This window comes from Scomber scombrus, chromosome 7 (assembly GCF_963691925.1).
Source record: "Scomber scombrus chromosome 7, fScoSco1.1, whole genome shotgun sequence".
Lineage (NCBI taxonomy): Eukaryota > Metazoa > Chordata > Actinopteri > Scombriformes > Scombridae > Scomber > Scomber scombrus.
This window is the reverse complement of record NC_084976.1, coordinates 23,250,135-23,267,425: the sequence shown is the minus strand read 5'-3', so window position 1 is coordinate 23,267,425 and position 17,291 is coordinate 23,250,135. Positions and strand designations below refer to the sequence as shown.

Sequence of the window (17,291 nt, the reverse complement as noted above, 5' to 3'; positions counted from 1 at the left end):
GAGGGCATTTACCAGGCTGGTGAAAGATGCTATCATATTGCATTACTGAAAGTGTGGCATCCCAGCTTCTTTGAAGCTTAACCAAAGGCGGACTCTGCTGCATAAATTTTGACCTTTCCTTTTTCTTTTTTTAATTTGCCCCCGACTTTTGAGCTACTTTGAAACATAGTGGTGCAACAGGGCATGCTCAGTGAAAGAACACCCACTCCTAGATATAAAGGGCTCATTTTAAGGTAATGACAACATGGTTCTAATTAAAATATACTTATAAATATTATATTCTATTTCTCCATAGTCTGCTCTGCTAGATGCCACTAAATTTTACACACTGCACCTAAAGTAAATGCAACACTATTAATACATTTAATACTTGTGTACTATTTTAGGTGACCTTTGTCTGCAAATGATTGGGGTTTTAGAGTTTGTTCACCAACCTAAAAAAAACAAACACAAATGAATAGCGTAATGTTTTCTTCCAGCACAAATTGATTCAACTGTGATTCTGCTTTAAAATTGTATTTAAATGCCTGCAGCCATGTTTGATAAACTTATTGAAAATCTGCACTTTTGGTAGTTTTGTTCAAAATTTTTCATTGAATTCAATCAGAAAAATGTCTAAAAATGTCTAAAAGTAATATTTTTGAGTGGTGCAAAGTGTATATATGACATTTAATCATGAAAAGTTTCAGTTTTGTCGGGTTAAAGACTTTAAAAATGGTGACAATCTGCAGTCATGGAAAGTTGTTTGTTTACAGCATGGAAAGATTAAAAGAAAAAAGAAAAGTCACTGCAGCTGATTGCCACTAGATGTCAGCCCCTGACGATGTTAAAAGAAAAGTTGCTCCTCAAAAGTCTATGATGTGGACCTCCTTCTCTCAATCCCTCCCCCCTGTCTCCCATCTTTCTCTATATAACCCCCCCCCCCCCCCCCCCCCCCCCCCCCTCCCCACCACCTCCCTCCCTCCCTACCTCTCTCTCTCTCTCTCTGAGCGGGCTGTATAAAACATCCCTCCACAGTGACACTCAGATGTATAAACACCTCCGTTCTCACTGCATCACCTCCTCCAAAAAACCTCCCCAGTAGACAATTGTAACGTTTTTTTACCAGCCAGAAATCTGACCCTCCTGAATGAGCCTGAGAAGATTCATCTCTGCTCTCTCGCCTCCGGACCGCCTTCCCCACTCTTTATTTCTCCTCAAGTTCGGCAGCTGATAGCGGCTCAGTCAGGAGGAGGAGGAGGAGGTATTTGTGGGCTCATCAGAGGCTGAGAAGATCAAGGACAGGTTGACATGGGGGGAGACGCTCCACACAGAGGCATGAGGACCACATGTCTGCTGGCTGCCGCTCTGCTGCTGTCATTCATCTCTCTGGTGAGTTAAATGTCATTTTGATTTGACCTTTTGTTTTAATTATCCTGTCTGTACAATTCTGTGATTACTGTTTGCACTCTTCTATCAGAGACAATATTCAGGGATGTTTACAAAGAGACATTTTGACAAATGAGTTTTAGGAAAAAAAGGATCTTTCAGTGTAAAAACAAGCAGATTTTATCCCTGTAAGATCATGTGAGCCGCAGTCTGATAAGTTAAAGTGTAGAACATTTTAAACAGAACATATTTTAGCTAGTTTTCTTCGTCTCCTTAAGTCATTGTACTTGTATTACAGTTAAGGGGCATGTTTTTTTTTTTAAATTGTTTTGCTTAAATTTGTCCCGTCAGATGATAAATGTAACATCTGTAAACTGCATCCGTTGCATTGCTTCATTAGTTAACAGTTGTCAGTGTCAACACAAGCTCTCCAAAATCCAAAATCTGCATCTTGACAAATCCACCCGCTGGTTATTTCCTCCTCAGTAGTATCCATTCAATCCTGCCTATGCATTTATATCCTCCTTTTTTTTCTCCTCCTATTTACAGATGTGGTTCAATAAGAATATATTTGACAGTATACGGCAGAGAACAGCCTGAGCCCATTATGACAAACATACCAGAATGCTCCTAACTCAATGCCTTGACAGTTTGTGACAACCCAATTCCTTTAATCCTCGGAGAGACAGTAACCCCTCACCCACTGATAAATCTGTCAACAAAGCAATCAAAGCAGAGCAGGCGCCACTCCTCTCTCCAACACAAAAAAATTCCATAAACTTAATCCCCCACAAACTTGACTGGCCTTAAAAAGCTCCTGTGGTGTTATCTGTGTTTAATTTGCATAGTGATGGAAAGAAGTCAATTACTATTAATTATTCTCTACAACTTAATACCCATTATCGAATTGAATTCACCGTCTTGAAAACCATAAACTCAATTTCACAGCTGACTAAGCGCACTAATCATTTCACCACCACCACCACCCCCACCACCTTTTTTTATTTATTTTTTTATTTTAACTTTACACAGCCTTCTTTGATTTGAAGGAACGCAACAATTCTTCGATTTCACAAAAGCAATAACATTAACTAACACAGATTGTACCTTTTGTCACAATATCAAGACGAACATTAATCATTAGGTGTGTGTGTGTGTTGTATGTACAATAGCATTATGGTTAGGACTAGCTGATCTCATAGCATCACTTGATGGGAGAGTGTGTTTTTTTTTCCAGACTGGGCTGCCAAATTGCTTCGCTATGCTTTAATGGGATGATCATAATTGTTTCGTACTCGGTGCATCCTAAGCTTTCGCCTGCAGCTCCTTCAACAGATTGACAGACCCATGGGAACCTCACAAACTTATTTTGGCCGCCTTTGAACCAAGTCGTGTGTGAAATAATATGATTATGCATTTTTCCTCTGGGTAAGTTGGAAAACTGGTGGCTAGGCCCCCCCCCCCACCACCACCACCACCACCACCACTACCCACACATCCTCCCCCTCCTCCTCCTCATCCATCTTCTTCTTCAAACTGCCCCGCTCTAATATCCCGCAGTCTGTCCGTGCACAGTATTTATCCTCCTCAGAAGTCATGGTAATAATTGTGCCCTGGCCTCTCAAAGCAGTGCTGCAGCGATAGGACTCGGCTCCATCCACAGCTGCCTGTGATGTCTTGACACACTTTGTGATTTGTCATCATCTCTGACCCCCCTCAGGTAACACTTTGATATCACCAGGAGAATATAGACCTAAACTCTTAGTGGGCGTCAAAATGCCCTCAGCTGATCCATCAACTCAACTACAGGGGGACCTCACAAGGCGAGACAAGTTAAATTCACAGTAAATGACTATGACAACAATCATATCCCAAGTGCCCAAACAGAATATACTATAAAAGATGGCATCAACAGACTAAGGACTCTTAAACAAGCTTCCTGTCTAGAGGATAATTTTTTTTCCAAACATAGATTAATAAACCATTTTATTCTGAATTAATCTTGTTCAGAGTCTTATGGGGGGAAGTACTTGTGATGCATACATTACTGTGCTGTCTGAACATCATGAATTAAGATTTTTTTTTTTTTTTTTTACAGCTACAGCTGGGAAGTGTAGCCACAGGTTAAAAACGACTGTCTCACACCCGAAAAGGTCACAAGTTTGATCCCAAAACAGCCACATATCCTTGAGCCAAACTCCAGCTCCCCCTCATTTTAAGCCTCTCTGAATAAGAGCATCAATTTAATACCAAAAATTTAAAAAGCAAATAAATCTGCAGAACTCCTTTTTGAACTTTTGCAGTGTGCTTTTTATGCACAAAAACTACTTTTAAAAAAAGGGACAACAACTATTAATTTCTCCACGTTGAAGCCGAACTCACACACACACACCATCCAATCAAGATTGCAAAGTGGCAGCCCAAATCCGCTATCGCCCGGCGGCTCTCCGGTCTAACTCTGTTTAAACTAGAACTGTCGCACTCACAAATCCTCCCCACACGGCAGCCGCAGCAGCCGCAGCATTCAGGTAAATGAAAACTGACACGCACTTTCATTCTTCCTCGCAAGGTTTTGTGTACAGCCCACCGCAGAGTCATCTGGCTTCTCCGGTGCTTCTATTAAAGGTAGAATTTGTCGGCTGTTTCTGGGGGTCCAAGCCCATAGAATATCCTACGAGCTCCCGAGGGGAAGCCGGAGGTTGTTTATCTTCCTGTTCCAAAGAGTGGACGCCTGCGCCTTATCACAGCCTCGCCAAGAGTAGATAGCATTTAGGTTTGTCCAACAACCTGCCTATACGCTGCATCTGGCAATCTGAGAGTTGTTTCCTAAAGGACTTCTGCATGCCGATGCGGTTTCTCTTATCTTGTCAAGGGATTCTGGCCTCATACACTGAACCTGGGAATAATATTAACAGGCAGTTAAATGGGGTTTGGAGGGCGGAGAGACTCCTGCATAACAAAAAGTTAGAAAAACTCTGAGCCATGAAAAACATACGATTTGGGAGATATACATTCAAATATCTTTCACTGAAAACACTATACTTAATATATGATGCAAACATTTTTTTAAATGTTAGACTACTGCATTTGCACAAGGCTCTGATTAATATGACTTTCTGTAAGTTGGTGTGATATCAGTATTTCTGTATAAAAGAGCCTACAAGGCAAGTTAGATCTAACAGAAAGATGCTTTTGTTTGAATTATGGGAGATATAAGGACACTCAAGGGCAAGAAAAGACTCTACTGCTTCTTCTTTTTCTTTCAAATTTGTCTCATGAGTCCACACGCTTTATGGAAGTGCAATACTAAACCACTGGAGTAGCTGTTTAAAGCTACTGATAATATATTTTACTTTTATGTAATATCTTTAAATTTGAGCTGAAGACACAATAATTGTATTCATCTGGGTGTAGCTAATGCTTTAATTCAACATTAAAACTCAAGTAATGAAAATGAAGTAGTAAGTAATGAAATTGTACCAGGAACAGCAGCTTTTTTTAAAGGGCTAAACCGTGTTTTGTTTGCATGTTTTAGCTTCTTTACTTCTGTACAAGTCGTGTAAACTTGCTGGTTTCAAATGCAGGTTACACAGTTTTAGATATTCTAATGTGAAGTCATTAGTTTCCATTCATTTCTGCACATGCAAGAAATCTATCAGCATACTATTTTCTGTTCCTGAATGACAACAAATCTCATGAAAAGACCAAAATAACACTTTTTTCTGTTTCTGGATGTTTTTTTTTTTACTTCTCTACACTAACTAAGCTCACCGAATATGTTAATCTTTAAAAACAGGACGCAAATATTTAGTTTCTTTTTTTTTTTTTTTTTTTAATTGAAACATTTTCTAAAACAGCAGCTTTTAGCACAAGTTACTCAAACCGTAAATACTGTATATGTTGGGAACTATTTTCAGCTTCGGATTAATACGCTTTTGTTGCAGTGGCGACTATTTAAAGCAGCCGGACGATGTAGGTGGGATGAGATTTGAGGCAAGTTTATTTGTTTAGCACATTTTAACAACAAGGTAATTCAAAGTGCTTTACATAAAACATAAAAGGCATCAAGACAGAATGTAAAAACAACACAAGGTAATATAAAAATATGTTTAAATGCAATTAAAAAGTGTTGAATTGGAAATATAAATTAAGCTAAAATAGAACAAGACAGATAAATTAGGAGTAAAAGTTACAGTGCAGTGTAAGATATGAGTCAAAAGCCTCACATTTGATTTAAAAAGGCAGCAACAGACAGAAAAGTCTTCAGCTCTGTAGCACAATAAAGATAAGATATATCAGACTTTGGATACACAGACGACACTAGTTAGAAGGATCATTGTTAGTTTTGGGGGTTTTTGTGAGATTTGTTGACAATAAGATAAATAAAGCACATCCTTCAGCCTGCTAATTACACATAAATGAATGGATATCAATGGTTAACTGGAATGGCAGAAAAAATATGCTAAAATATCAACACAGCAGCAAAGTTCAGATAAACACTGTGGGGTTTTTTTCTATGTAGTTCTTTTTAATGATAGCTAACCATTTCTATTTTGGATCATTTAAGTGCCATTCAGGAGTGAACATGATGTATCCTCCTTTCTTCTATTTCTCCTTGATGTGGGTTTTAACATTTATTCTGTTAGTTTGTGATTCTTTTCGCCATTCAAAACCAATTTTAGGGCAAATCTTTTTCTAATTTCTCTTTGACATTGTTTAAATTTGTGTGCAGACAATTGCATGTTTTTATCATTTCATGGTAAATATTGGCATAAATAGCAATGTTCTGATTGGTCAATTCTTGTGAGTAGAGTTAGTCCTAATCATTCAGATCACAACAGACTGAATGATGAGTGTTAATGTTTATCTGTGATCCTGCTCTGTGGAGTTTACCTGACGATGCCTCAGATCTCAAATCAAAATAATCATCTGTTTAATTAAATGTATCTGGAGCTATCAGTACAGATTGCACATCTTTTATCTGACTCATTTTGTTTGTATGATTTTCCAAAAATATGCACTGTTACTGTCCTCAAAGGCAATAGTTTCTAACCTGCGGGTCATCCGATAGGTCACAAGATACCTTTTAGGGGTCGTAGGATGATTAATGGGATTAGAAACATGAACATTTTCCAAACGTTGCATTTGTTTCTTCAGATTTTCTGTAATCTTTGCTTTATTCCCGGTTAAATACCGAGGTTTTTCTGCTACTGGTCAATTAAAACAATATTCAAAAAGAATCAATCTAAGATGTTTAAATAAGAAAATCACTCTTTGGTTGAATTGTTCACAATTCACAGACAAACTGTAAACAACCAGTGACGCCCGGCTGCAAACCAAACAGATTGAGCCACTGCTTTAAGGCATGATAATCCACAACATCTACTGACATTAATATAATACATTTATAAAATACACCACAATTAAATAAAGGCAATTAAGTACAAAATAAATTTCACCTTTAGCTGAGGGTGATACTGTCTGGTCCTTATTTGATATTTAATAAAACCCAATATTGACAAACCAATATCTGTAAAGCCCGAAGTTATCAAAGTGTGACTGTTGACCTTTACGCTACCATGTTTATTTTTTCCCCTGTCCTTTATCCAACAGCACTCTCCCTCTTTCCTCTCTCTGCAGTATCTCTTTCAGGCACACACACACACACACGCGCACACACACACTCTCCGTGCCTCGCTTGCATGTTTTTGAAGCCGGCGAGAGGTAAATCTTGGCCCTCCGAGTGTTGCAGTCAGTTGGGGTGTTCTGGGTATAAACGTTGCTTTAGTCAGGACTGCCTCTGATCTGCCTAATCTCCCCGGGCTGGATTACAGGTTGGGCTCTAATCCGTGAAGTGGAGTCTCTGTGAATGTGCCTCTGAGTGCTCTAATCCAAAGACTGTCAGGTGCTTTAGATGAAAGCTAATTGCATGTCACAGTTAAACGCCGGTGACAACAGCAGCAAGCTTCCACAACAAGGAGTTAGGTCTGATGGTGACTGGGCACGCACTTTAGATGCGTTGTGTAATTTTGTGTTTGATAATCTTTTTTTGGGGGGGAGGAGGGGGAGTGGGGGAATAAAAACGAAGAAATCCCTTTCCAAAAAATGAGACACCAGTGACACGTTCTCTTACGTAATTATTCATGATGTGAAGTCGCACAAAATGATGGCGCTTTTCAAAACATACTGGAGGCATCTCAAGTTCCTGGGTGATAAAATGATAAAGCTGTAAACTCTTGACTCCTAAAATTGTTTGGATTTGTATTGTTTAGGAAATATTCACACATACACACACAAAATGATCAGTTATTATCCTGCCAGTCACTTAAACCAGCTCAAAACTGCTTCCGAATATCCTTTGATCTTCATTTTGGGACTAAAAACCAAGTTACTGAAAAGCGTCAGTAATAAATGCACCACGAAAAGTACGTAATTCGATCATTAGATTACCCAGAATACAAATATTAATGATAAATAAACGTGGTATACAATTTTGATTACAGGTCAAAGGTCATTTAGAGACAATATATTCAGTCACAACTATTTCAAACATGGAAAATGTTTTAATTCGCAATTTTAAGCTGAAGTTCAACCGTTATATATAAAAGTCTTACTATTCTGTCAGTAACAATTAAATTAGCTGCTGTGTTTTCCTATAAAATATGTTCATTAGTGCCATTACGACTTTCAAAGTGATCAACTGAAACAAGATGAAACATGGTCGAGAATGAAGACTCAACTGTAATGTCATAATCGACTTTATAGCTGCTCAGCTGACAGTTTATAAGATACTATTTCACTGAACTTTTACATCCTAAGGAGCTTTATGTTGGACTATAATGGTGCCAATAAATCCTGAACAGGAAGGCTCCCTTATCCTCGCACTGGATTTATCATTCTGCGATACATCACCAGCGAGGCAACATAACAGACTTTTGTTTCCAGCAATGGAAGACAAAAGGAGATGTTCATTAATATGGTTTAACGGCCCCACTGTGCAACGAAACGACCTGACTGCTGGAAATCATATTTCTATAAACGTTTTGCTCTGACATTCCTGCAGCTTCCCCTTTTTTTCCCCTTTATGAAACCAACTTGGCTGCAAAGATTTCTCCGGGATTTTTTCTCCTTGTTCAAAAAGGTCTCGGCGTATCGCGTTTCATTCAACAACAAAAAAAGCTCAGGCTCTCAGAAAGATGTAACAGCTAAGCCAAAGTCTCCACAATGCCACTAACGGTTCGTTCACATCAGGTCGTTCATCATCGGGCTCTCTTCAAAACAACTGGAGGCCATCTTTTCAAACTCCTCCGCTCTGGAGTCAAGTGCATAAAATGAAGGCGCGCTTCAGAGCGAGAGCACAACAGTTTACTCAGAGCTCCACACTCACCCGGGACTACAGTACTACAATGTCATTCAGAGAACTTTCTGAATGAGAGAAGACCTTATTTTCAGAGTATTGATCGCGAGGTGAAGGTACGAAATGTAAACGCTTCGACCAGATAGATCTGCTGTCACATTCCTCGGCCAGGGTTTGGACATCACTGTCACGGGTCTCTGTGGGGTGCACGAGGAATCTTCGCTCTCTCATCTGTGTGATTGTTAGAGGAGAGACACAGAATGAATCATCAATCATCCATTCAGGGCACATTCAGCAGGTAATAGTCTGCTGTTACATCACGTCTGCACCCGAGAAGCGTTTCATTCATCTCCATGTATGGCAGGAATACCCTTAATCTTGATTAGGACGACCCGCACAAGATCTGTTTTATAAATCTCAGTCATTGAGGGACTGGGCACACGTACACAAGCCTCATTTCCACTCCCACAATTAGGCATAAATGGATGAAGACACACCTGAACCAACCGTTTTCATATCATTTCACCACCTGCTCCACCAGTCTTTACACCTGACAATGACAGAAACAGGAAAGAAGTAGTGCAGTTTCACTGGTTGTGTTGCACCGGTGAGGTTCTCCTACAGCTGTCATTACACATGGCTGTGCAGCTCTTTCTAGTGTCCATACTATTAATTCACCACATGGACCTGTAAACCATCATAGGCAGGGATATCAGAAGTTTAATCAATGATTCAAACTGGTCTCAAAATCTGTGTACACATAACACAATTTTACACATTCAAATTACGTACACTGCTTACACAAAAGTCCAATTTTGCTTGTAAATGAAACATAACTTTAATGCTGCATTTTTAAACTTTTCACGTGTCATTTAACACGTTTGGTAAGATTTAGGTACAAAACACTTAGTTTGGGTTATTGAAATCTCATAGTTTGGGTTAAAACAGTAAAATATCCTGATGTGACACTACAAAAATCTCTGGCTAAAATGCTAGACATGATGCTGCCCAAAGTGATGTTAAGGATGTCCAGTTGGTGGTCTCAAACAGTGCTCTCCTGCTGCTTTGACAACTTTTTGCAAACTAATTATCTAGCTATCCAACTCCTCCTAATAAGCGAAAAGGGGAAAGGCTAAATGCACCTGCTGGGCCTGCATCCCCCTTACGGTCCAACAAAGACTGAGGTTTGGTTAGCCACAAAGACTTCAGGGAAGGATTGTGGTTTAGGTTATGAAACTGACATTATTAAGATTAGGTGACTTTTGATCATAGATCAAAATAATAACCTTTGATTACAGTCAGAGAATGATCTTCATCCACCCCAACGTCTTCCCTGCTGACTTTGTGGCTTTTTGACAATATCAAACTATTCCCTCCTTCATTCCCGACTGACAAGGTTCCTAATTCCTATTGTCACTTGAATGTAAATATATGTTTTTTGGGGCATTTCCCAAAACGACTGATGCTTTTGTTTTTTCCTCGAGGGTCTTGTTTAAACGGGCATAACTAACTGTTAAGTTTTGCACCCTTATAACAAGCTTTAATATTCACTGACAGAATTTGTCTATGGTCCAAAAATCACAGCCACCAGCTGCACGATTGAGTGTCACTACATGTACTTTGATGCTAGTTCTGGATCCAGAGGTGTCACATTTTCTCCAGTAAAATTAAACAAACAGAGAGAATTGTGCAGTCTTGTTGGAGATGTGAGCTATCTCAGTGCTTTCCAGTTGAAATTCAGATTTTGTTTATTTGTGTGTGTTTCCAGGTCTCCAGTGCTGATTCACGGAGTTCAGGAAATTCAGACTTGAGAGCGAGCTCAAAATCCAAAGTGAAGACTTACTGGACCGAGAGCAGCAAGTCCTTCTCCATCAGCCGTCTCCTGTCCCAGTCCCTCTACGGCAAGGAGAACTTCACCTCTCTGGATCTGAACTATGACGAGGCGGACACTTTCTCCAAACAGGAGCAGTGGAACTGGCTTTACAACACCTCAAACCCCCGCGATCCTCGTTCCAGGACGAAAAGGAGGCCCATTGTGAAAACCGGCAAGTTCAAGAAGATGTTCGGCTGGGGTGACTTCCATTCCAACATCAAGACGGTAAAGCTGAACCTTCTCATCACCGGCAAAATCGTGGATCATGGAAACGGGACCTTTAGCGTATACTTCCGCCACAACTCCACCGGTCAGGGCAACGTGTCCGTGGGGCTCGTTCCGCCGACCAAAGCCGTGGAGTTCCAGGTCCACCAGCCGCACCAGCAGTACCACCACCATCACCAGCAGCAGCAGACGGCTCTGGAGACGAAGGACACCAAGCTGTTCAACTGCAGGGTGGAGTACGAGAAGGTGGAGAAGGGCACCAGGAACTCACTGTGTGCCCACGACCCCTCCCAGAGTTGCCCCCAGGAGCAGACCCAGAGCCACGTGTCCTGGCTGTGCTCCAAGCCCTTCAAAGTCATCTGCATCTTCATCACCTTCTACAGCACCGACTACAAGCTGGTGCAGAAGGTGTGTCCAGATTACAACTACCACAGTGACACCCCTTACCTCCCCACTGGGTGATCACCTGACTGGAGATGGGGAAGAAAAAAAAAGAAAAGAAAAAAAGATGCAGAGACAGGCCGTCGGGCCCTGAGTGATGTCAAATTATTTGAATGAAAATGGACTCCACACACTTGAAACTTGAGATGTTGACAGGCATTATTACAGCTAACATATCCTTGTCGCAAGACTGACGTTGCTCCAACGAACAGACCTTACCCCGAGGTCACTATGGGAGCATTTAGGGAAGCATTTATAGGCTTGCAATACTCATATTAAATGCATAGCTGCTTACATTGAAAGGAAATTCTCAAGCCAACTATAAAAATATGCTGATTGTATTTATGTAAATATTGTGGATTCCACACAAAGACCAGAAAACAATTTTATTAATGTTTTCTCCTGCTAATTTAGTTGTTTATGTCGATAGTGTATTTCCGTCTCAATCATGCTTTCTGTCTTTTTCAATCAGTGTCTGGTAATCATTGCAAACACGTAAATGTCAATGCAAATAAGAAGAATCTGTCAGTATGCATTAGAGGGCGTAATGGAAAAAGCAAACATGTTTTGAATGGTGTTGTTTTCTGCAGTGTGATTGTTAGAGTGAATATACCTCTCTGATATTGTTGTTGGAATGTCGTCCATGTCCGTGCATGAACCGAATGTGGTAAACAACTGAAAAACATCCATCTATATTTTCATGTTATTTCAGCTGTCAGAAATAATCTTCATCAACTCACGATTGTTACGAGAGAAAAAAAAAGATTTAAAAAAAATAACTTCTATTTTAATTCTGCGTTATGTGTTAGCAGTTTTAAGGGCATAGATGTCACATGGAAAATGACACCAATGGAGGGCTCAAATCAGACAAAAGCAAGTAAATGTTGCAATAAAATAAATAAAACTTGCAGAAGACACACTGAAGATGACAGAGACACAGAAGATCAGTTTCTGCACTGCTTAAAAAACATAACTGTGCCCTAATTCTGCTGTGTTGTCAGTCCCACATTTCCATTTTAGACACTTAAGACGTGGCTCTTATGTTTGTGACTTAAAACAAGTCCAGTATAATAAATCTCAACTTCTGCATCACTTACATGACAAGCAGCCCGTAGTAAGGAGTGTCAGAGCCACAGTGCCCCAGTCAGTATCCAAAAATAACAAAAGAATATCTTACACAGCAGGGTTAGCACCTATATAGAAAAGTGCTGGATAATGAGAAAGAAAAAAAAAACAAGTGTCTGAAAGTGAAAGTGTTTAAAAATAGATAACAGAACAAACAGAAGAAGGAAACATGAAGGTGATAGAGAAGATAATATCCTGAAGTTCATTTAACAAAGGTTGAAACAGAACAGATATCATGTTAAAATGTGAGCTGTGGTAAAAATGTGGTTTCCTGCTGCAGAGGAGACAGGACATACATTAAACAGCAGGTACTAATCACACATTCCACCTATCAAACGTTAGCACCACTGGTTATCAAAAAGGCAAATTTTGGATGAGACTAACACTGGCTGTTAATGATATTGGATGTTCCAATTGGCTATTAAACCTTCATTATATAAATTGGAAGCCAGTGGCTCCACGTGAAGCATTTAGAGAAAATGAACACAGTGTAAGTGGGAGCTTTGCAGAGTCAACATCAGAGAGAACGAATTAAAGTGTCGATAGAAAACCTGTACAAAAGTATAAATGTGCACCTAGGGGCGCAAACACTGCTGTCTATTTAAATTCAGAGCTCTTTCATAGTGTACACGATGGTATACGCAACACAGTAACTGCTAATGGCAGCCTGGACGGCCTCCAATATGCCAACATGGGGTGTATTTTCTGACAAGGCAGGCCAAAGAATAGGGGTCTGCCTGTGGGATGAGTGAGCATAAAGAGGAATTTATGATGTGGAGGAACAAGGCTGGCAGAAATCACTGGAAGCACCTGACTCGTAAATTGAGAGCATGTTTCTGTCACAGAGAAGAAGGAATGACTAATGTCTCAGATTGCTGTTTGGGCCAGTTCTTTCATCTCAATAAAGTGACTTTGATATCTCTCCACCCTTACCCAAATGTGCCAGGGACAGTTTGTTCAGCTTCAAAGAATTAAAGCAGCACTTTGCTGAAACAATGCAGCCTCATTATGCACATAATCTTACAAGTGTAAACAGTCTGGCACAAAAGCGTTTGGTGTGAAAGCTGCTGAGAGATGGATCTGTTCCCTGACTGATGTCGTCTGAGGGTAAATGCAAATGTGTGATGTGTTTAAGGCCCAGTAATTAATGACAATATGAATCACTGATCTATTCACACAATTAACTTAAAGCTGCTCTCATCAGTATTTTACCATTAGCTATAAAATGATTGTTTAATGTACAAGGTGTGGACGAACACAGAGAAACATCAACATTTTAACTTGTTTCAGATTATTGCTTTTATTTTTGGTTTACCCTCACTGCCCTGAGTGTCGTCTCCGGTGGCAAAAAAAAGCTGTTGTTTTTTTTTAGTGGATAAGCTCTTAAAAACACCAGACGAGACAGACCGACGAGCTGGTGAACACAGCAAAGCATTTAGTTGCTAAAGAGCAAGATAATTTTCTCAGGAGTTGGTGCAGATCAAAGGGGAGTAAATATTGAACTTACATTACGTAAGTCGAATATTGTCCAGAAACAAAACTCCGACAAATGTCGCTGAAGTGTTAAATAAGGTCGGATCAACTTTATAAGGTGAAAATATGTCAATGTAATGTTCACATCTTGTTGTGTTGCCTCCAAGTTGCTAAACAGATTAATTAATGCAAGTTAAAGAGTTTGACAGAAGATGAAAAATGTGCTCTTTTTTTCTTTTCTTGTTAGACAGTAATTGCAAATATTGAGCTGTTTTATGCCTGTGTTTAAGAACATCACTGATTTAGCACCTGGAGATATTAATAAGTAATTAATTAGTTGTTTGGTGGATTGTTAGTCCCCTTTATTAAAATACCTGCAATCATTTTTAGAGAGACAGCAGCTTCTAATTTTGTATTTTGGCTCTTAGCGGTCGAGCTAACCTTTTGTTAACTTTCAGATCAACTCAGTGAAATGATTAATAAGGGAGGATGTAGAAAATATCATTATATAATTAAAAACCGTTTCACGTAGAGAAATGGAGCTTTTCGGGAAATTGAATTCAAACCAATCTCAAATATCTAATAAACTAAATTTCCTTGAGACTAATTTGCATAACTTTAAAGGTTGGATTCATAAAACTCTGCTTCAAAATCAACATTTCTTAAATTATGTTCATTTCAAGGCGCCATTTTACCCCGCAGCGAAGTTAAACCGGGCGTTTCCTTTGAGACAATGCCCATTTATCGAGCTCTGCGTGTATGAATGAAACCGTCAGCATTACAACCCGGCACTGTTTGGACGTCTAAGTTATCTTCGGGCCCAGATCTTCTCCCTCGGTTCAGTTGTCCTGGGCCGGAGCCATCCATGCCTGCCGTCTATCCCCAACTCGCCCACAATCCCTGATTAATGTGGTCTGGGCGGGAGCTGTCAGAAATGGCACAGAGAATCATGGGATTTCTCCTTCAGAGTCCCAATGACACCCAGCAGCTGCAGGAGTAAACAGATGACTAACCACTGGCCTTTTGGCAGCCTGTGGAGATTCACACGGAGGGAGGGCTGCGAACATGGCTTTGACATTTAGGTGGATTAGAAAGTTCTTGGGTTCTGCTCTCGTGGTGTCAGAGGTGGTTGGCATAGTAATTATTTGCATCTTGGTTTTCTTCCGCTTGACCCCCGACCACAGCGAAAATGTAGAGCTTCATATTTTTGTTTTTTTTCTTCCCCCACTTAGACGGTTGTTCAAATGCATCGTTTAAAGTGTGAAATATCTCCCTACGTGCTTCATTTGTACACAGATCACATTTTATTTGCGGCAACGCAGAATAAATAATCGGTGTCTTACTTTGAAAAAAAAAAAAAAAAGAAGCAAACTACCGATTGTCATTTCAGATCATGTCCTGCTGCAGAATTCATTTCAAATCTGGGGCTGAAGCTGTCCTGGGGCACAGTTTTGTAGGAGGTATTGACATATTAAAGGCTCTATCAGACAATGGCTGGTGTTTTTTTTTTCTTTTTTAAATCACAAATAAATTACTCTCCTCAAAACACTATTACTCCTCCGGAAATGAAAACTCACTCATTGTGAATGTCTCATATCAGGTAAAAACTGGAGAGAATTAATTAACCTTTGTCATTTTAATTGCTTTAGTGACAGCTGTCCTTTGGTGCCGGAGCTATCCTAATGCACATACTGTGGGCTTGTCAATTACTTTCCCAGTGAATAGATTAAAACGCCACAGAGAATAGAGTCATTTCATTAGTCAGACTTAATGCCCCCCAGACATAACCAGGTACGAACACTTCACCCCTAAATATGCAGGAAAATGAACAATACTATTAAGCCCATATGAATCGAATGAATTGTGGCAACATGAAATTAAGTTTACGCTCTATTTAATTCAGTCCTGCTGCTTAATTCACATTTGGAAGGCTATACAGATTTGTCTTTGAAAGGAAGTGGAAATTAAGAATATTTTGAGGCTTTTAATAAAAGGTCTAGCAGACTGAAATGCAGGGCACCTGTGAGGTGCTGCTAATTGCTCTAATGGATGTTAGCATCATAACGCTGTCAATTCTTACTACTCTGGATAATGGTTGACAGCAGCGACTGTCTAATTCTCCCCATTTTGCTGCTTGCACATCTATGATCTAATGCTACTCAGCTCCTCATGAATCTGAGAGAAATTAGGCCACTTTCAAATATCTGTCAGCTGGATGTCACGGCTGCTTTCAACACCAAATGCACAAAGTCTCCAACTTTTACCACATTACTGTATAGGAAGACAGAAGCTGATGTTTTTTTCCTTCACATTTTTATCAAGCTGCTAAATCCTTTTCACGGATATAAGAATTTTCACACTTTCACACAGAATAAGAAGTATTAAGAGCGCTCCAATTACGCTCGAAGAACAATCAAATTATAATAAATGTAACAGAAGAGAAAGTAAAAGTTGCCAAACTGTTGACAAAAAACACTAAAAGAGTTCAGAGACACAGTGCCGATATATTGTCAATATATCTATCAAGTGCTGAAACAATAGTCATTTTTAGTGCTGTAACTAATCAGCTGATTTTTTTTTTCAATTAACATCAGAACATTTGAGATGTCAGAAGCCAAACTATTGAATTGTCTCATCTTTAAATTCAATTTACAATTTCATAAAAAAAAAACAGATAAAGCAGCAATGCCACATATTTAAAAAGCTTGAACCAGTGAGTGTTTTTGGCATTTTGGCATTTAATAAATGATTCACAGATCATTATCATTGTTGTTGATTAATTTTCTGCTGGTGTTAAAATAATTTATCCAGTAAATATGTGAAACAGTCGCTGGTTTCAGCTTCTAAGATGTGAGAATTTACTGGTTTTATATCACTGTAAATTGAATATCTTTGGATTATGAACTGTCGGTAGGTGTTTTCTGACCCTTTATAGATTATATGGTGAATAAATGAAAGTTAAAACATCCAAAGGTGAACTTTTAAAGATAATAATAATACATTCTTACAGCCTTATATTGATCATTATATGAGGGGAGGAAGGTGTTGCCTGTAATTTAATGTACTATAATTTATACTTTAAAACCTGCATGTTTCTAAAAGAAGACATGTGCACTTCAATGCCTTTTTTATGACAAAATCTTAAAATTCAATACATTAATTTATAAAAATATCAGAAGCCCTTTCTTAATCTGATAAAACTGAGGTGAGATCCAGTGAATAAAGTGTCCCTCTATTAACCGTACAGTATCTTAGCACTAAACACTGTGTTTCATAAACTGATTTTTACTCATAAATTAATCTTGCCTTTTTCTTTTTTTCTTTCTTTAACTGTCAAATTTCCAGTTTCTTGATCCTAGTGAGAGGAACGGAAGCTTTATCAAACCAGACACTCAGGTATTGATGGCAAAGATGTGTTTGCTTTTCGAA

The 17,291-nt window shown here is 39.2% G+C and overlaps 1 protein-coding gene across 1 annotated transcript; it reads left to right on the top strand.

Annotated features, from left to right (window-relative positions):
• Positions 1-1,290: 1,290 nt before the first annotated feature.
• Positions 1,291-11,285, top strand: LOC133983678 (neurexophilin-1). Its single transcript, XM_062422838.1, has 2 exons — positions 1,291-1,375; positions 10,522-11,285. The coding sequence occupies exons 1-2, from the start codon at positions 1,291-1,293 to the stop codon at positions 11,283-11,285; spliced, it is 849 nt and encodes a 282-aa protein (XP_062278822.1).
• Positions 11,286-17,291: the final 6,006 nt, after the last annotated feature.

Coding starts and splice junctions, on each gene's coding strand:
- LOC133983678 (XM_062422838.1), top strand. CDS start 1,291: ATGGGGGGAGACGCTCCACACAGAGGCATGAGGACCACATGTCTGCTG. Junction 1,376..10,521: donor GTCATTCATCTCTCTGGTGA/GTTAAATGTCAT, acceptor CACGGAGTTCAG/GAAATTCAGACTTGAGAGCG.